The following is a 23,582-nucleotide window of genomic DNA, read 5'->3' as shown; positions in this document are numbered from 1 at the left end:
TCTCCTCAAACCTGTCATCTCTTACCCCCAGATCTTGCTTCAGGATCACATTTTCACAGGGAAAAAGGAATTAACTGTCAAATGGCTATTGTCAGCAGAAACATAACTGTAAGGTTCAAGTCAATCAGAAAGGACTGTGCCTCAGTTAGAGGTGGAAGGACACGAAGGCTGGACCAAGAACCATTGAAGAAAAAGACTTGGAGTCTATTAAAAGGATGCTAATACTCATAGATGACTACCATTTCTATAAGTACTTTACTACTTACAAATGGCTTGTGCTTACACTACCTCAAAAAATACTACTGTAACAAACTCCATGAGATGATATTATTAGATCTATCTTACAGAGGAAGTCACTGGAGCTAAGGGTGGTTAAGATAGTGGCTGAGCTGGGCCTGACTCTCAGGTCTCCAGACCCCAGATTCCATTCATTGAACCAGAGTAATAGATGACAGGACTGAAAGGAGCCTCAGCTGTCACTTGTCAAAACCCCTGAAGTCACACAAAGTCTAAGTAATGGACACATAGGGAGAGTTTTGATTCCTTTTTCAGCATCTTTTTTCATTAAATCCCAGAATTCCCACTGGGTCATAAGACATTCACATCATTGGACTTCCTGTCTTTTCCTACTATATTGTCCCTTAGAATTGGTCTGGATGATAACCAGGATCTTAGTGTGCTAAAGCTGGAAGACACCTGGGAAATCATTTGAACCAGCTAGAGGGAAACTCGAGTTCAGTGAAGTCACAGAGCTCGTCAAAGAGGATTGGAACTCAGTCTTTGAACTCTTGGTCTAACATGCTCACCACTGCACCTCATATTTACTAGATGTGCTGTAGCACAGGTCTGGTCATTACCCAGATCTGTAAATGGTGAATGCATGGGTGTTAAGTAAGCTGGTTCACTAAGGCTAGTCAGGTAGAGGGAAGGCCACAAAAACTCTCCTGGATGGAGAGTGGACCAAGAAGACTACTGCAGCATGTACCCACCCTGGATTGTATCAGAAACTCAGTCCCTGCCCCTCAAACCATCCCTTGCTAAATTACCTGCTGGAGGGATTTTCAACAACCTAAGAAGTGTTTCCCAAGCTGATGAGTTGGGAAAATATTTAACAAAGATAATTGCCAAACATAGTGGTCAAAAGAAGAAAAACAACGAGTCACTTACTTGGTTCAACGTTCAGATAGGTTCCTTTGCCGAATAGCAGTGGATAATACACAGCTGATTAACCCAGTCTAAAAACTGCCTTTCTTTTTTCTTACCACAACCCTGCCCCCAGTTGCCAAGTCATGTGATAGTCATTGGATGGGATTTTCTGTCTCATCTGCTTAACCTCTTTTCTCCTCAGTCTTGGGGGCTACCCTTCAGGACAAAGCAGGAGGTGGTTTCTGGGTCAAATAGAAATCTAGGCTTTTGCCATGTGTCACAATCTGAATTTGTGCTCTGAACGACAGAGGTTGGAAAAGAGTTTCTTAGATCAGGAGCAAAGAAAGCTAGACTGTTGATCATAGAGTGGGTGATTGTCAACCCTTGGCTACACTTAGGTGGGGCAAGATCTAGTGAGTGACATGCCCCACTCAGAACCTTTTAGGAGAACTCCATTTCATATCCAGTCAGAGCTTTGCATCATTGACAGGCACTGTGTAGCAGCCAGACTTAGTATAAAATAGAACTAGAGTTTTTGGAACATTTTAATAACATGTTCATGAATTTCAAATTTGAGCAAGCTTCAATGGCATACTTAACACTTAGAAGGGACAGTTAGATTAGCCTCTGTCATATGTAAAAATCACTGTGAGATCGCTTGTATGTCACTCACAAAATCTAGGGAGAAAAAGTGCATCTTCAGATCAGTTTACAGCCCATACAGGATTGCATATCGTACTTTGAGAATCACTAAAATGGAGAGTGCTTCTCAGTTGCGGTGAAGTAGGGAGATGTCAGAAAACCTGAAATCGAGTTCAACTCAGTTTCTTACTTACTAAGTGTGTAATCTTGGCCAGGTTCCTTAAGGTCAGTGAGCTTCATTTGCCTCCTTTATAAAACAAGGATACTGTCTTCTGTATTGGGAGGTTGTAAGATTAAATGAAAGGGTGTATATATAAAGCATTCTGTAAATGCTCGGTGTAAGTACAATGCTTATCAGTGTTAGAGTAAAAAGTGTTACTTGAAGCAGGAACATGTAATTTCACTAAGCTCAGAGCTCCCTGGGGACAGGGTTGTAGGGAGAGGTTGCTGAGGGAGGAGAGAATCCTGTTTCTTTGGTGTTTGGGATAAAATTGCCCACTTCTTAAAGCTGAGGGTGAGGACTGGAATCCAGGTTTCTGTCTCCCTTTGTCTCTTCCCAAGGTCAAGTGTGACTGCCATTCCCTTCTCTAACCTTCCCTCTAGAATCCAAAAGCCCGAGTCCTTACAGTGACTTAGAAGCCATCCTTTCCCCATTACCAACCTGACCTCATTCACAAATTCTCTCCAGGTCACTCACTCTCCTCCATCCACCCAGGCCTCCTTGGTATCCTTCACACACTCCAGGCAGTGCTTGTGTTCCCTCTGCCTGGAAATGCTCTTCCTCCAGAAACCTGCATGGCTCCCTCTGTAACCCTCTCGGGTCTCTGCTCAAATGTCCCCTTTCCAATGAGGCCTTCTGTGACCCCTCTGTTAAAAATTGCACACTGCCCCCTCCCACTAATACTCTTTATTCCTCTTCACTGCTTTATTTTCCTTCACAGGGCTTATTACCACCTAAACTACTATTTTTTTTTTTGAATTTTTGAATTTTATTTTATTTCTTTTTATACAGCAGGTTCTTGTTAGTTATCCATTTTATACATATTAGTGTATATATGTCAGTCCCAATCTCCCAGTTCATCCCACTACCACCACCCCACCCCCCCTGCCACTTTTCCCCCTTGGTGTCCATACATTTGTTCTCTACATCTGTGTCTCTATTTCTGCCCTGCAAACCGGTTCATCTGTACCATTTTTCTAGGTTCCACATATATGCATTAATATACGATATTTGTTTTTCTCTTTCTGACTTACCTCACTCTGTATGACAATCTCTAGATCCATTCATGTCTCTACAAATGACCCAATTTCATTCCTTTTTATGGCTGAGAAATATTCCATCATATATATATACCACATCTTCTTTATCCATTCGTCTGTCGATGGGCATTTAGGTTGCTTCCATGTCCTGGCTATTGTAAATAGAGCTGCAATGAACATTGGGGTGCATGTGTCTTTTTGAGTTATAGTTTTCTCTGGGTATATGCCCAGGAGTGGGATTGCTGGGTCATATGGTAGTTCTATTTGTAGTTTTTTAAGGAACCTCCATACTGTTCTCCATAGTGGCTGTATCAATTTACATTCCCACCAACAGTGCAAGAGGGTTCCCTTTTCTCCACACCCTCTCCAGCATTTGTTGTTTGTAGATTTTCTGATGATGCCCATTCTAACTGGTGAGGTGATACCTCATTGTAGCTAAACTACTATATATTTTATATAGTGAGGTTACCATCTGTCTTACAGTCGTAGTTACACTACACTGTAAGCTCCAATAAGGCATGGGTTTCTGTCTGTTTTATTCATGCTGATTCCCCAGCACCTAGAAGGGTGCCTGGCGTATAGTGACACTGACTTGTCACAGGTTGCAGAGCTGAGATCAAGCTTGGCTCTGGAGGTGCCTAGCTTGCTTACATTTCTATTTCCTTTTGCCTTAAACCACCATTGACTTGTCCTCGCATTCATTCATTCATTCATTTGTTCATTTGTTTGTTCATTCAGCAAACATTTACTTAGTGCCTTCAATGTATTCATGGAAATGGTAAGGCACAACTCAGAGCCCTTGCCTTCAGGGGACAAGGGAGATAGCTGGTAAGTGAGCATTCAAAGTTTCAGGTGGAGGTGAGGGCTATACAAAATGAAGCAGGGTAAGGGGACTGTTGAAGACAGGGGTGGTTGAGGAAGGCCTCATTAGATGTGACATTTGAGTAAAGACCTGGAGAAGGTGAGGGAGAAAGCTAGGTGAGTCTCAGGGAGAAAATGGTTCCAGGCAGAGGGAAGGGCAGGTCAAGGCTCTGTTCTGGGAGAGGCTCATCAAGAGTGAGAGGGAAGGAATGCCAAAGATGGGAATGGGAAAGCTATCTCTTGGCGTTATAGAAACATGTTGATGATCCCAGGATTTTTTCTTGGGGGAAAGGGTGATGCTCTGATCATTGTCTGAACCTCTCTGAGTTTAGGGACCCTTGAGCCCTAGGGGTGTAAATTCAAGGATGGCCCTTGCCTGGAGAATGCCTCTTTGGGTAATTGGTTTTGGTTTGGGGGCAGGAGCCCTGTTTTGGTGAAGGACTGTGGTGGGGATGGAAGGGAAACAGCCTAACTGTTGCTTAAGACTCTGCAGGCAGCTTGGAAAGGAGCTCATTAGAAGCCTGAGGGGGAGGCTGGGACAGGCAAGAAAAACCTCCACATGTGCCCCAATCAAACTTCAGTCCTGATAGAAGAGCAGAGTTCTTAAGTGCACAGGTTTTGGAATCAGACGGATATACAAATTTTGGCTTTGCTAAGCTGTGTGATCTTGGGGAATCCCTCCTAACCTGTAAAAATGCAGGTAATAGTACCTAATTTTGCATGATCATGTGAGAACCAAGTAGAATGACATTCATTTATAAAGTGCCTAGTCCAGTGGCCCAATACATAGTAGGCACTCAAAAAGTAGTAGTTGATATGATGATATATGTATGTTGTATAATAATATATATGACTCTAAGTCCATCCAGTGGCCCACTGGCAGGAAGATGTTCCTGATGACTGTGGCCCTTTCTAAGCTCCTGTCATTGCACACATTTACATTGTGGTACTTTATTCCTTGCTGTTTTATCCTGTTCTCTTGTTCTGTTTTATAAAGTTAAGTGGCAACCCCAGGTTTTCTCCATCTGGAGGGCTAAAAGCTATGGTGGATCTGGGCTGCGGATCTGTGTAGACCTGTTAGTTTGGTGCTGCCTGGGAGCCCTGCAAGTAAGAACTTGAAAGAAGCACCTTTCCTCAGGTGCATCAAAAGAAAGAGCATCAAAAGAAAGTAGGCTTCTGAGAAGATAAAGGGTCTGAGTTTGCAGTGATGCCTCTTTATCCAATATTTGTTGCTAAAAAGAAGGCACCATACAAAGATATTCTGCATCCTGCCCTCTCTGTGTGCCCCTCATCTTTTTATTTCAAAGGACAACGGAAGTCACCGGCTCAGTGTTTCCTAAACTTCAATTTATCACATCTCTTTTTGGGTTATTTTGGGTCACATCCATCAGTCATAAGATTTGCTTAATAATTTTCTTTAAATTTACTCACATTTTAACTTAAAATATAATTAAGAGGAAACTTTAAATCACATGGGTTTGACAACCTAGTTGTACTATGCTGATACCATTAAAAGACAGTGCAATTGAAATGAAAAGAAAGTCTATCTATGTACCATCTAAAGCCACGTACTATGCATTCTACACTTAGGGCAACGCTGGCTCAAGTAAGTCAGTAAGCAGAAGAACTTAATTCATTAGGAAGAACTCGGTGAACAAAGGGAGATAAGGGAACTCAGTCACTAACTTTGTCAGGAATGTGGATAAACTATTATTTTAGTGAGAAAATTTAAAGCCATTGAGATCTAACGGCAAGAACCTCCATTATTTGAATTTTCAAAATCTTACTATGATTTTTAAAAATATATGAATTTTTCTGCTCTGACTCTGCTAGCCGGCTTTGGATCTCTATCTTTTTCTGGATGCAAAGCCCCTGCCTCACTTCTCCCTTTAGTGTGTGAGGTCTGGGAATGCCCAGCCTGCACTCCTCCTTTTCCCTTCCTTTGCCCTCAGTTCTATGCCTCCTTCACTTCATACACCAGGGACTGTCTTGTCCCTAATCATTCTCTGAGAGGAGTCCACCCCATCACATTTTCACCCCACCTCTCTAAAGTCTTCGTTTACTTTAGAAAACACAAGCTGAACACCAAGGCATCAGGCCAGGACGTGCTGTTACTTTTCCAGCAGCCAGCTCAGCAGATTTGGGACCCCGTTGCTAGACTTCCCTAGGATCTTTGAAATGGGGTGTTTTGTGTTTGTTTATTACATTTTCTAGCTTAATATTAATCTCCACTATCTAACTGGAGGCTGCTGCCCAATGGAGACTGATGTCCTTTTTTTTAGCAAGACACAATTGGATTCAAATGTCACTTAAATGACCTGAGAAGATGCCTCCTGTGTTGAGCACTGTCCTTTGACAACGTTAGCATCGATTCCTTTATAACAGTTAATTAGTGAGTGGCACCGCATCCCCTTCGTGAGGAAGATGGACGCCATGAGTCCTTAGGGAGCTATGCCTGGCTGTGTCCTATAGGCTTTAAAGGAAGCATTGCACATTCACTTTCTTCTGCTTGGGATCTGGTCTCAATGGGAACCAGAATGTTCCAGCTTCCTCACTAGTCACCTAATTTCCATTTGCAGCTCAAACAATTAGAAACAGATTTCTGGAACTGGTTCCTTTTTTCTGAAGAAAAAACAGAACAACACCAGCGCCTACTTACCCTGGACTAACCCTCTGTGCCCAGGAGGCTGACTCAGTTCTGAGCTCTCCCGAGAGCAAGTGTTTGGCCTAAAGAAGGTCAGAATTCTTTTTTTTTTTTGGGAGGGGGGTAGGAGTTTATTAATTATTTATTTTTGCTGTGTTGGGTCTTCGTTTCTGTGCGAGGGCTTTCTCTAGTTGTGGCAAGTGGGGGCCACTCTTCATCGCGGTTTGCGGGCCTCTCACTATCGCGGCCTCTCTTGTTGCAGAGCACAGGTTCCAGACGCGCAGGCTCAGTAGTTGTGGCTCACGGGCCTAGTTGCTCCGCGGCATGTGGGATCCTCCCAGACCAGGGCTCGAACCCGTGTCCCCTGCATTAGCAGGCAGATTCTCAACCACTGTGCCACCAGGGAAGCCCAGAAGGTCAGAATTCTTTATATCTGGAGCCACCTTGATAGAATCCCCCAGACTCAGCTCAACCTTGTCCCTGGTCAGTTCTGACTCTTCTAGGGGAGCTGAGCCAGTGACTCTGTGGTCTCTACAGCCTGACCCAAAGCCCATGCATTGGGCAGAAACTCCTCAGTTTCCCTGAGCTATGTGGGGTCTCTCACAGCCCCCAAATCTATTTTTTTTTATAGACAATCCCCTCCCAATTCCTATGGAGGGGATTAACAGTAGTTCACATCTTCCCCAAACTCCTCCTTGACACAATATTAACGCTACTACTACCCATCTCACGTTCCCTGATATTTCTGCCTCCTTAGATAGAGGATTAACCTCAAAAAACAGATAAATGAATTACTTACTTGGTTCCATAATCAGGCGAGTTCCTTTTCCAAAGATGAGCCTGTCTCTCTTACAGCGCTTGAGGGCTTTCCAAATACCTCAGCGGTGCTCCCACCTTTCTTCTTCCTGTCATCTTGAGGATAGGAGGATCTTAAGGGTTTGGTTCTTTGAAAGATGGCACTTGATGCTCATCTAACTGGTTCGTGATGATATAGTCAATTGCAGATTCGCAATTGCTTTTGGGTTTGCTTTTGGGAGGTTGTAATCTTGAGAGTAGGTAGGAGCACACACTCCTGTGGTGAACATTTCCAGTATAGGACACTTCACGAAGTTCTTGGAATGGTTGCTTTCTGTTATTTTAGACTTTTCTCACTTCCTAGACGCACACCTAACTCTCAGTCTTAGAAACCAGGTGTTGCCAAGGGGATCGGTCTTGGATCCATGACTATTCCAGAGTCAAGGCATTCACAGACCTCCGGGCTGCTTTAAGTCAGATAACATGTGGCATACCAATGGTGACAGGGCAGCATGAAGCACCAACCATGTACTGGGGATTTATAGTATATTCAGTGTTAGAATGAGCAACTACTACTGGTGATGGCCTAAAAACAAATCCCTCTCTTTAGATTCATCTTCCCAAACTGCACAGCAAAGCTCACAGGCAAACCTCTCTAGGAATTTTGATTCAGAAATTCCATAAGATTCCTTTTTGCCATAGAAACCAAGACAAGGATAGTTTTCGAGAATCACCTTTTTGTATTCCTCAAATACGGTTGAAATGCCAGTTTCACTCAAGAGAAAACAGCAGTGAGAGAGAGAGGCCAGCAACTGGGGGTCACCTCTCCTGGTTCGGACAACATTTTGGCATCCCATTTGGATCACTGAGCAAGGAAGGACACCTACTTGCTGTGTTAGTCCCTGGGGCATGGTAGCCAGGCTATGGATTTCCCAGGGAAATGTCACTTTGACCCCTGCAGTTTTTGTACAGGTCTCTGTGGGTTTTGTATCACTGTGCGTATCCCACCCACAATGCTACAGAGCTTTATAAAAACCTCCCTTTGGTTTTGCCCAATGTGGCCTCTGAGAACTACGGGGCCGGATGTTTTCTCCAAGTCATGCTCCAGCAAGATCAAAGGGATTTGGCTTAGTTCAGGGGAGGCTGGCCTGGGTGCTTCTGTCTGAGACTCTTTTGAACCCCTGGCTAGATCTGTCCTGGAGTTTGTGACTAGAACAGGTCAAATCATGATGTCTACTCCCACTGTGCTTTCTGGCCAGTCTACTCTCATATGGTTTCCCACAGAGGAGTTTGCCAGACCTGAATGTCTCAAGTGGATTCTACAAGTTGTGGTTGGCAGAAAATGTTTGTGGGCAATGTAATTTCTCCTGTCACCTGCTAAGCTCCTGAATCACCTCTGTCTGCCCCACTTTGCACATGGAGGGTGTTGTGTAATTGACAAAGGGCTTTCACATAAACGTAGAATTTTATCCTCTCCATTGACTCTCTGGTTGTTAAATTGAAAGTCAGTAGCCCATATGCTGGTTTATGTGACTTGGAAAAGGTGACCTACTGGGCAAATGCAGTGGCAGCTCCTAGGGTTCTAGTTGGCAAACAGACGTTACCTTTGTGAGCTTTATGAAAGGCTTCCCTTTCTCCAGCTGATGCAGCCTCATACCAGGGCCTTGGCTCGGCCCGCAGAGCTCAAGCTGAATTTTAGCCCCACTTGTCCCCTTGGCCGAGAGCTGATTATTATAGATGCTAAGCCTTAGGGGGACCCCAACTAAGGGGTTACTTGCTAAAATTTATGGTAGCTCTCCATTATGCTCAGGATAAGATGGTTTGGAATACAGGCTTTTGCTTGCCTTCCTAGGCCTACATCTTGTACTTTTCCATTTGCTCCCTTAAACTCAGTTGCCTTGAACTACTTGCATCCTGAAAGTGCCATGTTCTTTTATATCTCTTTACTTTGCCCTGTGATTGCTTTTGCTTGAATGCCCTTTCCTTCTTCAGTTCCCAATTTTGTCCCTAACCCTGCTCCTTAGATCTTATTGATTTCCTGATCTGAGCTTAGCTGTTGACATCCCTGGGAAGTTCTAAATGAGTGCCAAAGACTGTACTGGGTTAGATGCACCCCTTTCCCTGAATCTTCTTGCATCCAGTGCTTATCCCTATCATTGCTCTCAAAACCCTTTTCCTTTGTTTTCATTAGATACAGACCCTTGAGAGAAGGGATTTGTCTTGTTTATCTCTGTCCTCTGTGCCAGCACAGTGCCTTATTGAGTGAGTTCTCAGAAAGTGTCTTCTGAAACTATTTTAAGGATGCGGTATCTCATATTCTGAGAGGATAAACTGGGAAGTGACAGGTCCATGGCTAGAACCCACATCTTCCCAATTCCTAGTCTCTTACTGTCTCTGGCCCTGGGTGCCCTATGGAATACTACCTTGCATTTGTTTAGGAGAGCATGGCATCATTAATTGTAAATAATTAGATTTTTAACATTAGCCTGAGTTAAGCATCATTGGGAACATAAATTTGTTGTGATTTTCTCCACACCATGAAATATATTCCAAAGGCAAAGAGAAATGAGTTTCATATTGTCTACATATTTGGAGTATTCAAACCACATATCTGGAGTATTCAAATCAATATGTTGTATACATATTTGGAGTAATGAAGGGTCAACTGTGCCTCTAGAGAAGCATCCTAGGATGTCACAGCTGCGAGAACCCTCAAGGATCATATATTTGCTCCCCGATATGTTCAGATGAAAGGGTGTAGAAAGATCCAGAGAGGTTTTGGAACTGGCCAAGGCACCCAACTTCAAAAGAACATACAAGAACTCAAGTATCCCAATTCTTAGTTCAGGAATATTTTTTTGTATACTTGGCAGATACCAAGTCTTCTTTGTTCCTTTATTCTGACATTTGTAATTTGAAAGTCTGGGTATCCTCTCAGTCCTCCAGCTGATCTCCTTCCCTGGAGTGGCCTTAGAATGGAAACCTTGGAAACCTGGCATTTTCTTTCTTTATGTGGCTTTTCATTGTTGTAGGATATGCTCTTCTGTGGGAAAGGGGAGAGGCAGGCACAGGGTGGGTTTATCCTGAAGTTCCCCTCTTCCTGGAAGGAGGCTAGGTCATTTTCAGTGCCAAATAAGTGCATTCCCAGAAGGGATCAGAGGACAGGAACGGTGTGTGGAGGCTGAGTTTACCATGGTGTTGTCCAATCCTGGGTGGGATCAGGCTTCTTGCCTGGATATTCAGAGCACTTGGGAAAATTTATGGGATGCCAGGCCAAGAAAAGAAATAGGGATTGGACAAGGGCATCCTAGAGCTTTTAATTTTGTGATTGTGGACTTTGAACTTGCTTTATTTATCTTCACTGCTTGCTCCTGATATTGACATGTACTCTCTGAAGGTTATAGACAAACTGCAGTGGATTCAAAGCTGATACCAAGCAGTTGAAAAGACTTCAAACCACATACAGGGAGGAACAGCTAGAAAACTTTGGAGAATATAGACCAAAGGATGGGAGGTGTTTGATCATAGTCTTCAGATAACCATCAGGGTAGAGCTGGCTTATTCGAAGACAACTGGATTCACATGTATACTTATGCCTTCTATCTATTGCAATATATTAGTTTGGTTGCAATATATGAGCAAAACTTGGCCTTATACATACAAACATGTAGTACAAAAAGGTAGGTTAGTCGCAATATGAAACCTGGAACCGTGTTAATGGACTTACCATATTCTTTTCTATTAAAATCCTTTGGTCTCGCTTGCATTTTGGATGGAACTTTCACCCATGCATGGTTTTGTAACTTTACCCATTGGTCTTCTGAGAAATAATTGGCTCTCTGTGTTAGGCAACTTGCGTGTGTTATCACATTACATTATACAATATCTAATATATCATAGTAGTTAATATGATCACCAATATCTTTAAATCAGAGCACTATTTAAATACTGGGGAGCCATACAGCTCATGGTAGCAGATACAAATTTCCCAAATTGTAATTTTTGCCTGAAAGCTTAGATTTTTATTATTAGCAACAATGGTCCATTGTTTTTCTTGATGTGCAGGCTCAGTTCATTCATTTTCAAGAAAATGCCTGACAACTACCCAAATTTGATTAACCATGGTTTCCCTGCCAGTCATTCTGTTCAGCAAAATGGTGTTTCATGGAAAAAGTGGCTAGTTCAGCCTGTAACTCAAACGATTGCACAAATATTTTGCCTTGAGATAATATAATAATTTGGAATGCAACAGAAGTGCTTTATGTGTACTTCCACTTTTGTCACACAGAATACTAAAAAGACATATACTCAAGAGTGGAGATTTAATAAAATTAGTACTTTTACTGCTTTTTCAATGTTATGGACTGAACTGTGTCCTCCCCAAATCCATATGTTGAAGTCCTTACCCCCAGTACCTCAAAATGTATCCCTTTTTTGGAAATAGGGCCTTTAAAGATAAGGTGTAATGGGGCCATTTGGACTGGATTAGAGTGGACCCTAATCCAGTCTAACTGGTGTCCTTATGAGAAGAAGAAATTTGGGCACACAAAGAGAAGAGACACAAAGGATTTGCACGCACAGAGGAAAGTCCATATGAGGACACAGAGAGAAGGTGGTCATCTCCAAGCCAAGGAGGGAGGGATAAGGAGAAACCGACTCTGTGGGCACCTTGATCCTGGATTTCTAGCTTCAGAACTGTAAGAAAATAAGTTTCTGTTGCTTAAGCCACCTGGTCTGTGTTATTTTGTTATGGCAGCCTTAGCCAACTCATATAGTCAATAACATTTTTAGGAGAAACTGGCTTTTTTTCCCCCCTTGCAAATATAGAAATGAAGGCTATATTGACCATTAATACAGAATTGAGGCCTCTGCCTTGATTCATGATGAGGGACCAGGAGCTTTATCCACCATTGCTTTTACACCATCAGGGCAATGTCAACACAAAGAAAAAGGCAAATATTCTTTTGATATTATTATGGAACTAGTTCTGACATCACAGACTCCCTGAAAATGTCTTTGTGTCCTTAGTGGGCCATGGGCCATTCTTTGAAAACCACTGTCCTAATCTATGTGGTTTGTGCTGCCAAAGCTGCAATGGCAGCAGTCAACCCAGGCTTTCTCTACTGCTTGACCACTCTCTTCTTGTTTGCTAGTGATTAGCAGATCAATTATATCATATGCTTTAACTGATAGATGAATAAGTGGTCAGAAGCCATTGTGAGCAGTAATTTTCCAATTCCTTAAAAAAGATGAAATTGTCCTAAATACTTTGGTGGACTCTCTAGAGTCAAAGACCATGGACCTGTATGTCCTCTGCCTGGGGATTGTTCTCCTTGGTGGTACTCAGTGTCTCAGATGCTGGATCCATGAAGATGGTGCTTTGGGGACAGTGGGAAGGCTCAGGGAAGGCCCAGAGTCTGACTATATTATGTTCAGTATCCAAACTATATTTCTGCAGCAAAACTTCAACCTTTCCATTAAAAATAATATTTCTCGTTTAAGTGACAGGTAGTTAGGAAGGTGACTTGAATTTTTGGCAAAATGCTAAAGGGGAGGAATAGATCGACTGGGCTTTCGTGGTTAATGGATCAAACAATATACTTAGCAACTGGACTGGAATTAAAAAAAGACCAGGCTTTTGATCTGAGACCCATATAAAGCCCCAAGCATGGATAAATCTTGTCAAGTTCCCCTCAGTGAGGAGGCCCCCAACACACTTTGGCTTTTGTCAAAACCTTCTCTTACCTTCTCTGTGATGCTCACCCTGCTGAAGGAGAAGTGAGCTTGCCAATCCACTGACTGGAGTCTTTGGTACGTCTGTAGAAGTCTGGCTCTGCCCCACCTCCACACAAGTGGAAGTCTGGATTTTGAGCTATTATCATTATTTCAGATCTTGAAAGGCAGTGATTTTAAGGTACACCACTTATGCCTCTCCAGTTCAAGATTGTTCTTGAATAAGAACAATCCAAAACGTGGAAAATCATCACTTGCAGTTTTCTCATTAATTTTATGTATGTAGGCAGTGACAGAGTCCATTGTTGTCTTAGAAATATGTCATATGAACACACAGTTTTAATATCTTTAAATGTCTGTGGATTCACGGTTTTTTTGAGCTGAGCAGTATTCGTCAAGAAATCATGCTGATTTTCAAGAAACATATTGTATTTCACTTTTTCACTGCTTAAACTTGCTGTAGACCTCTTGACCACTTAATGGCCAAGAAATGAAAACATTAAAAATATTTTTTTATAAAGCTTTTGAAATATTAGGGAAAAAGAGGGGAATACAATCAATATTTTGGATTCATCATTTAGATTTAACAATCTTTAATGTTTGTCATATTTGCAATTTATTTTGTTCAGGTATTTAAAATAAATAAATTACTTATTTATTTTTTATTTTATTTTTTTTTTTACATCTTTATTGGAGTATAATTGCTTTACAATGGTGTGTTAGTTTCTGCTTTATAACAAAGAGAATCAGTTACACATATACATATGTTCCCATATATCTCTTCCCTCTTGCGTCTCCCTCCCTCCCACCCTCCCTATTGGTCACAAAGCACAGAGCTGATCTCCCTGTGCTATGCGGCTGCTTCCCACTAGCTACCTACCTTACGTTTGGTAGCGTATATATGTCCATGCCTCTCTCTCTCTTTGTCACAGCTTACCCTTCCCCCTCCCCATATCCTCAACTCCATTCTCTAGTAGGTCTGTGTCTTTATTCCTGTCTTACCCCTAGGTTCTTCATGACATTTTTTTTTTTAAATTCCGTATATATGTGCTGGAATACGGTATTTGTCTCTCTCTTTCTGACTTACTTCACTCTGTATGACAGTCTCTAGGTCTATCCACCTCATTACAAATAGTTCAATTTCGTTTCTTTTTATGGTTGAGTAATATTCCATTGTATATATGTGCCACATCTTCTTTATCCATTCATCCAATGATGGACACTTAGGTTGTTTCCATCTCCAGGCTATTGTAAATAGAGCTGCAATGACCATTTTGGTGCATGACTCTTTTTGAATTATGGTTTTCTCAGGGTATATGCCCAGTAGTGGGATTGCTGGGTCATATGGTAGTTCTCTTTTTAGTTTTTTAAGGAACTTCCATACTGTTCTCCATAGTGGCTGTATCAATTGACATTCCCACCAACAGTGTAAGAGGGTTCCCTTTTCTCCACACCCTCTCCAGCATTTATTGTTTCTAGATTTTTTGATGATGGCCATTCTGACTGGTGTGAGATGATATCTCATTGTAGTTTTGATTTGCATTTCTCTAATGATTAATGATGTTGAGCATAATTTCATGTGTTTGTTGGCACTCTGTATATCTTCTTTGGAGAAATGTCTATTTAGGTCTTCTGCCCATTTTTGGATTGGGTTGTTTGTTTTTTTGTTACTGAGCTGCATGAGCTGCTTATATATTTTGGAGATTAATCCTTTGTCAGTCGCTTCATTTGCAAATATTTTCTCCCATTCTGAGGGTTGTCTTTTGGTCTTGTTTATGGTTTCCTTTGCTGTGCAAAAGCTTTGAAGTTTCATTAGGTCCCACTTGTTTATTTTTGTTTTTATTTCCATTTCTCTAGGAGGTGGGTCAAAAAGGATCTTGCTGTGATTTCTGTCATAGAGTGTTCTGCCTATGTTTTCCTCTAAGAGTTTGATAGTTTCTGGCCTTACATTTAGGTCTTTAATCCATTTTGAGCTTATTTTTGTGTATGCTGTTAGGGAGTGATCTAATCTCATACTTTTACATGTAGTTGTCCAGTTTTCCCAGCACCACTTATTGAAGAGGCTGTCCTTTCTCCACTGTACATTCCTGCCTCCTTTATCAAAGATAAGGTGACCATATGTGCGTGGGTTTATCTCTGGGCTTTCTATCCTATTCCATTGATCTATCTTTCTGTTTTTGTGCCAGTACCATACTGTCTTGATTACTGTAGCTTTGTGGTATAGTCTGAAGTCAGGGAGCCTGATTCCTCCAGCTCCGTTTTTCGTTCTCAAGATTGCTTTGGCTATTCGGGGTCTTTTGTGTTTCCATACAAATTGTGAAAGTTTTTGTTCTAGTTCTGTGAAAAATGCCAGTGGTAGTTTGATAGGGTTTGCATTGAATCTGTAGATTGCTTTGGGTAGTAGAGTCATTTTCACAATGTTGATTCTTCCAATCCAAGAACATGGTATATCTCTCCATCTATTTGTATCATCTTTCATTTCTTTAATCAGTGTCTTATAAATCTCTGCATACAGGTCTTTTGTCTCCTTAGGTAGGTTTATTCCTAGATATTTTATTCTTTTTGTTGCAATGGTAAATGGGAGTGTTTTCTTGATTTCACTTTCAGATTTTTCATCCTTAGTGTATAGGAATGCCAGAGATTTCTGTGCATTAATTTTGTATCCTGCTACTTTACCAAATTCATTGATTAGCTCTAGTAGTTTTCTGGTAGCATCTTTAGGATTCTCCATGTATAGTATCATGTCATCTGCAAACAGTGACAGCTTTACTTCTTCTTTTCCGATTTGGATTCCTTTTATTTCCTTTTTTCCTCTGATTGCTGTGGCTAAAACTTCCAAAACTATGTTGAATAAGAGTGGTGAGAGTGGGCAACCTTGTCTTGTTCCCGATCTTAGTGGAAATGCTTTCAGTTTTTCACCATTGAGGACGATGTTGGCTGTGGGTTTGTCATATATGGCCTTTATTATGTTGAGGAAAGTTCCCTCTATGCCTACTTTCTGCAGGGTTTTTATCACAAATGGGTGTTGAATTTTGTCAAAAGCTTTCTCTGCATCTATTGAGATGATCATATGGTTTTTCTCCTTCAATTTGTTAATATGGTGTATCACGTTGATTGATTTGCGTATATTGAAGAATCCTTGCATTCCTGGAATAAACCCCACTTGATGATGGTGTATGATCCGTTTAATGTGCTGCTGGATTCTGTTTGCTAGTATTTTGTTGAGGATTTTTGCATCAGTGATATTGGCCTGTAGTTTTCTTTCTTTGTGACATCCTTGTCTGGTTTTGGTATCAGGGTGATGGTGCCCTCGTAGGATGAGATTGGGAGTGTTCCTCCCTCTGCTGTAATTTGGAAGAGTTTGAGAAGGATAGGTGTTAGCTCTTCTGTAAATGTTTGATAGAATTCGCCTGTGAAGCCATCTGATCCTGGGCTTTTGTTTGTTGGAAGATTTTTAATCACAGTCTCAATTTCAGTGCTTGTGATTGGTTCATTTATGTTTTCTGTTTCTTCCTGGTTCAGTCTGGGAAGGTTGTGCTTTTCTAAGAATTTGTCCATTTCTTGCAGGACATTTTATTGGCATGTAGTTGCTTGCAGTAATCTCTCATGATCCTTTGTATTTCTGCAGTGTCAGTTGTTACTTCTCCTTTTTCATTTCTAATTCTATTTATTTGAGTCTTCTTTTTTTTCTTGATGAGTCTGGCTAATGGTTTATCAATTTTGTTTATCTTCTCAAAGAACCAGTTTTTAGTTTTATTGATCTTTGCTATCGTTTCCTTCATTTCTTTTTCATTTATTTCTGATCTGATTTTTATGATTTCTTTCCTTCTGCTAACTTTGGTAACCCTCATTTTCAATGATCTAGTTGAGGAAGAGTGGGGACTTACTTTATATTACAAAGAATATACTATATACATAAAATATAGTTATGTACATGTAGTTATATGTATGTATAAAGTTTTCATCATATATACATATCATAATTTTAAATAATGGAAATGTCACATATGGATATATTCCTTAAAGCAGTTTTTACAATAGGAGAAATGTAGACGTTGCCCAAATTCTCCATCACACAAGAACTGATTGATCCATAGCAGGTTCCTAAGTACAGTATTAATGTAGCTCATTAAAAATACTGATTACTGGGCTTCCCTGGTGGCGCAGTGGTTGGGAGTCCGCCTGCCGATGCAGGGGACACAGGTTCGTGCCCTGGTCCGGGAAGATCCCACATGCTGCGGAGCGGCTGGGCCCGTGAGCCATGGCCGCTGAGCCTGCGCGTCTGGAGCCTGTGCTCTGCAACGGGAGAGGCCACAACAGTGAGAGGCCCGCGTACCGCAAAACAAAACAAAACAAAACAAAAACCAAAAAAAAAACTGATTACTAAAAGTATCAAATAAAAAAATATGGAATTGATTTTATAATGTTAAAACAGATGAATTGTGTATATGGAGTATGAGTACATATAGAGAGTATGTACTTTGAAAAGAAAACTGGGAAGGAATATACCCAAATAGTAACTGTAGTTGCTTTTAGGTGTCAGTTGAGTTTTTTTCGACATGGAATATTGTAATGAATTTTAAGGAGAAAAGAACTCAGGTCATTGAATTCTATCTGCCAACCATGCAGACAACCTTCCTAGTGTAGTCATCCACCTGAACTCACTCTCTGATAAGGATGTTTGTTTCTTGGCTGAATAATGTCAACTACGGAAAACTATTCTTGCTATTAGATTAAGTCACACACATTTAAATTTTATATTTCTGTTGGCCACAATTCTGGACCTCTTTCTGAACACAAGAATAGAAGTGCCTGCTTAGAGACTCCAGATTCTCTTTGTCTGATCCACACCGAATCTCCAAACACGGAGAGAACAAACTTCCATCTCTCGTTTTGGGCAGTGTCCTCAAGCTTTGAAAATTCTGCCACGGTTGCTTTAGTCTTTAGCTCATGGCTATTATATCTATTAAATACAATGTTCCCTCCCTCCCACCCCAAACTTAGAAAACCTAAAGCCTCCATCTATTTCCATTCTTCCCTAAATTAGTATGAACTAGTTTCAGGTCATTTCTTGATACCAGGTTTTGAAGGGAATAGAATAGAAGCATATGAGGGATGTGATGGGGAGGAGGGTCCAGGGAAAAGGCCCAGAAAGATGAGAACAAGGAGCTGTGGATGACCTACTTTACAGTTTGCAGAGGGTTGGCAGCTGCAGCCTCCCTTAGCTACTGCCAAGGCTTTGGATCATTCCAGCTACAGTGAAGCACTTTTGTTTATTGGTGTGGAAACTGCAGGATTCAAAGATTCTGTACTCCATGAATTCTCATATTTTCTTTCAGAGACACTAAGAAAATACACATTTTAATACTGACCTTTACATTTGCTGGGGAGATAAGGTTAATATCAATTCAAGTTTTAAATACTCCAAGTCTACAAGAGTATTTTCCCTGGTACTAATGTTTTTGTGTATTTCCTTATACTTTGTCCATATGCTTCCTGTTTTTCTTAGCTTTATGAAGTAGGCAGTCCACAGAAGGGACTATTTTCTTGGGTCACAAAAGTAGTAAAAGAAATCTACAGACTTAGGGAAAGCCAGGATACAGTCTCTTACAGAGAGTTGCAGTACAAGGACATCCTTGTAAGGTCTGGCACAAACTAGCAATAACATTCTCAGGAGCAGTATCTCCAGCCCCATTGACCTGCATGTGGAGAAAGGAAAGGTCCTTCTGCTCACAGCTTTGAAAGCCCATCCAGTGTGTGATCACCTCATGGATTCAGAGAGTGAGATGGGTAAGGTCAGTGATTTAGGAAGGCATTTTATCAAAGTTTTGGATAGATCTGCAGGCATTTCTATGGTACCTGTAGAGTTGTAATAACTACTTTCCAATAATTCACTTAACTTTCAGTCTCCTAAACTTAGTCATGACTCAGGATCCTCAGTTCTCAACAGGAAGCATTAAATCTGTGAAGATGCTCAGGAGAAAGTCTCCCAGTCTCTCTCTTTGGGCAGGTGTCAGGTGATTGATGGGATCACAAGTATGGGACTTTCTGAGAAGCTGTTTCTCATGCCCTGCCCTGGTGAATGCTTCCTGGGTAGTTGGTGGTTGTGCCCCACATCTGTTGTGAACTGGCTCAAAGCCAGCAGCTTTTGTTCTCTGAATAGGAAAGGAACTCAAATGTGGGGTGTCAGGGGGTACAGGAACCACAGAATGTGGTTATTCTGGGTTTCTGGTGCCTCATAAGGAAGACATTATTAGGTGGGTGGTGAGAAGACTGAGTCAGCAGTGGACTTGAGCAGTTTCCCAGCACCCAGGTTCCATCCATCCCACCACTTTCCACCTCTATCTTAGAATATGGGCTTTTCCAGGTTTACTAGCCAATGTATATAGTTAGGTCTGATTTCTGGGATCAGTGTGATGGCGTCAACAATGCTGAACCAGGAGATCCTCCTCCAGATGTGGTGGAGAACAGATGGCTTGGGGTGTGGAAGCCAAAAAGCAATGGCAAACACTCTATCCAGAGAGAAAGCCAGTGTAGGAAGAAAGTGTCTATTGTTTTTCATCTGTAAATAGAAGCTAAATAATCTTAGTACAAAATTGTCTTCCCTTTACACACTCATTCTACACTGATAGTTGAGTTATTAGTGTATGTAGGGTGGAGTCTCCATTTTCATCACGGAATTCTCCATATGTAAAACCTTTGTACAGGAAGCGGGAGGAATTATCCAAATGTAAAAATAGGGTGCATAAAGACCTGCTTTATACCTAGCTCTTGGATTCTGTGCTAGAGAGAGGGAAAGATTTTACTCTGGAGTCAGATTCATTTACTTTACTTTGAGTCTGAAGACTTGCAAAGACTATGTCTTTGTCCAGTTTATTTTTCAGTAGATTTGATCTAACATAAATGGTAGAATGAGGTGTGGTATCAGAGAACACAAGTAGCCGAGAGAGTTGGAGTTTTTTAAGGTGACAATGTTTCCTTCTTCCACTGAAGGCCTATGATCTGGACAGCTCCCATCACAGTCCGTAGAACTGGTGCACTTGAGCTTCATACATCCATATATCCTGTAGAATCTGAGATTCAGTTCTGGGACTTTCAAGGAGCGGTACGAACATAGCCCACCTTTTCCAATGGCAAATTCCAGTGATACAGTAGCTGGACCTGAATTTAGGTACAAACTTGCAAGTCTTTCTGAGTCAGGCATCTTCAAGTGTTACAGTATCATGGACTCAGCCCCAAATGCTGCTCTGGTGACAGATCTCTGAGAAAGTGTCCACAAACGGGGAAGGTGGTCCTAACTTTCCAGTCCTACATGGGTTGGGGTAGGACTGAGAAGCAAAAAACCGGAATAGGAAGGGACCTGTTTTGCGTCATTTTTCAGTTGAGATACTAATGTTCTGGGAAGGTTTATTGTTGGAAGGTGTAAAGCTCAGGGTGAGGGAGGCTGGGAGGAAGAAATGAGTGGTGGAAATTTTGTAGACTATCAACACTATGAGTAGATGTCAAAGAAGGAAATATGAATTTATAAAGTGGAGGCCTAAGTATCAAGATTAGAAAAAGATACTGAGGAACAAACGCTGCAGAAGAAACTGAGTGAGTAATTGGCTGTTAGAACAGTGACACCAAGAGCACGTTTTATGGTTGTTGTAGGTCCCAAGGTAGTCCAAGCTTGAGCTTTTTGCTCCCAATAGGTGCCTGGAATAATAGAGAAATGGAAGAGGAAATCTTTCCATTTCTCTGTTATTCCAGGCACCTATTGGGCTGAAGAAATTTAAAAAATTAACTTGTACATTGACCTTGTGATGAAACTGGAAAGCATAGCAAAGCCCTTTGGGAGTTAGCTTTAGAAAGGAAACACTGGAAAATATAAATAGGATAGAACATTTGCAGGAAATTCCCTGCTTAACGAATGGTCAGATTTAAGTTTGGAACATGCAAGTTTCCATCAGAATATCGGTTACAACATTTTAATGAACTTGGGACTGGATGCCTTATGTGAAGCAAAAATGGCAGCTGGTATTTTGTGGGAGTTCAGTCAGGGAGTCATGGGAAAATTAGTCTGATAGTCATGGTAGCCAGGATGAGGAATTCAGGGGGAAATTCCACTTTTGCCCCTACAGTTTCTGTACAGGTCTCTGTGGGTTTTGTAGCAATGTGCTCGTAAATCCCACCCACAGTGCTACAGAGCTTTACAAAAACCTCCCCTTGGTTTTGTCCTATGGGGCCTCTGAGAACACCCGTCATAGGATTTTTCTCCAAGTCAAGCTTCAGCAATATCAGAGTCTTGGCTGCAGGTCAGAGCAGGCTCACCTGGGTGCTTCTTTCTCAGGCTCTTCTGCCCTGCTGCTGGGATCTGCCCTGGAGTTTGCAACTAGAATGGACTTTCAGAAATCATGACATCTTCTCCTATCTGTGCTTTCTGGCCAGTCTCCTCTCAGATGGTTTCCCACAGAGGAGTCTGTCAGACCTGAATGTCTCAACTGGGTTCTATAAGCTGTAGGTAGGCAGAAAAGTTTTGTGGTCAATGTAATTTCTGCTCTCACGTGCTATGCTTCCAAATCACCTCTGCCTGCCCTACTTTACACGTGGAGGGTGTTATAGAGTCGAAAAGGCTTTCATATAAACTTAGAATTTTATCCTCTCCATTGACTAGCTCATGGCTAAATTCAGGGCCAGTAGTCCATATGTTTCTTGGTGTGACTTGGAAAGGGCAACCCGCTGGGGAAATGCAGTGGCATTGCCTAGTGTTCAAGCTTGGCAAACAGAAGGCACCTTTGTGAGCTTTATGAAAGGCTTCCCTTTCTCCAGCTGAGGCAGCTCCTCACCAGGGACAGCAGAGCTGGAGCTGAATTTTAGCCCCACTTGTCCCCTTGGCCAAGGGTACTTGTGCCAGACACAACCTGTGAACCTAGGCGCAGTGGCTCTGGCCAAATTCAGGCCATGCTATTTATTTATATTCTTGTTGGACTTCTGATTTTTAACATCATCATACCCTTTTTGAAAACTTTGGTGATCTCAACACATTGGTCTTGGTTAGCCTTTGATCTGTGTGTCTATTATTATGAAAATAAAGAGATACACTAGAGTCATTGAAAGTACCCTCATGGAATGTTAACCATTAAAGGAGAGTGTGAATTCTTTTGCTGTTGTTATCAAGAGAGAGCAGGATTGAAAAAAGGTTGATCTTCACACTTTCTTTGGAGGATCTTATCTAAATCCATGGCTTAATTTAAGTATAACAATTTTCCTTATAATCTTGTGACAACTCCTTCCCACCCTCCATACAACTGTATTTCTGCCCCGTGAACTCCAAGCGACATCATCTCCACACACATGGTCTAACACTCTTTTGCTGATTAAAAAACTCAAAGAATGAATAGGAAAACTGGAGAAGCAGAAATGTTATTTTCTCAGTAACAGACAATGTAACAACGGATGGCTTGAGCAGAGAGCAGGAGAATGTGGACCTCATGGGGAGAGGCCAGTTGGGAATAAAACATTGAACTTGGACGGTTGAGTATGGCTGGTTTAGGTGCCAGTCTTTGAAATGGCAACAGGTGGGTGGTTAGCGTGTTGAATAGTAAATTCGGCTTCTGATGCACCCCTGTGAGGCCCACTGACTCCCTCCTAGTGCTGGTGCACAGACTTTCCCAAGCAGCCATCAGAGACTGGTTTGAATGGAACTAGCTTTAAGAAACAAAAAAGTTGGGAATGAAAAGGCAATTAAAATCTTGAGGAAACCAACACTTAAACTCTGCAATCTTGTGGGTCTGGGGCCGTGAATCTTACAATCCTGTGGCCATGGCAGAAAGTTTTGGGGTGCTGAATCCTGAGGAGAATGCAGCTGCTGTGTTTCCCAGTGCTTCACTCCTCCCTGTACCAGGAGTATCATCCAGGGACTTTGCCACGGGACTTTGCAGGGCCTCCACTCCAGGTGGGTGTACATCCCACTCCATTGACCTGGAGCGTGGCCGTGCATGGATCCATAGATTGTGGGTGGAGGTGACAGTGCCAGTTCTAGGCTGAGGCTCCACATGGCAGGACATCATGGATTTCTGCCAGCACTCTTGAACCTTTGTCCTCTGAGGTGAGAAGAGTGTGCTCAGAGGGTCACTGCTGCTTCAGTCTGGGTCCCAGAACGAAGACATGTAGAGCAGCCCTGAATGCAGCCCACAACTTGAGGCCGAGTCCAGCTGGCTTGCTGACCAATGAGCAAAGGCAATATATGTTTGTTGTAAAGCAACTGCGATTTTGTGAATGTTTGTTATAGCTAATAATCACAGTAGAAATACCTGATTAATAAAGATGCTAAGCCTTGTGGGGCTTGACCTATGAAATTACATGCTGAAATTTATTGTAGCACCCCATTATCCTCAGGATAAGATGGCTTGGAGTACAGCGTTTTGCTTGCCTTCCTAGGCTATATCTTATCCTTTTCCACATGCTCCCCTAAACTCAGCTGTGTTGAACAACTTGCTTCCTGAAAGCTCCATGGTCTTTC

General features: G+C 41.8%; 2 protein-coding genes across 2 annotated transcripts in view; one reads left to right on the top strand and one right to left on the bottom strand.

Moving 5' to 3' along the window:
* SALL2 (spalt like transcription factor 2) overlaps positions 1-23,582 on the top strand; it is a 915,550-nt gene that overhangs the window by 17,194 nt on the left and 874,774 nt on the right. The window lies entirely within an intron of this gene.
* The window catches only part of LOC105747742 (T cell receptor alpha chain MC.7.G5-like), a 55,648-nt gene that overhangs the window by 8,768 nt on the left and 23,298 nt on the right, over positions 1-23,582 (bottom strand). The window contains exons 3-4 of the mRNA XM_012537928.3: positions 5,834-5,877; positions 1,168-1,221 (exon numbers count right to left, since the gene is read on the bottom strand). Of these exons, the coding sequence (XP_012393382.1) occupies positions 1,168-1,221; positions 5,834-5,877 (98 nt within the window). The remainder of the gene's footprint in view (positions 1-1,167; positions 1,222-5,833; positions 5,878-23,582) is intronic.

This window comes from Orcinus orca, chromosome 2, assembly GCF_937001465.1.
Source record: "Orcinus orca chromosome 2, mOrcOrc1.1, whole genome shotgun sequence".
NCBI lineage: Eukaryota > Metazoa > Chordata > Mammalia > Artiodactyla > Delphinidae > Orcinus > Orcinus orca.
This window is presented reverse-complemented; position numbering and strand designations above follow the sequence as displayed.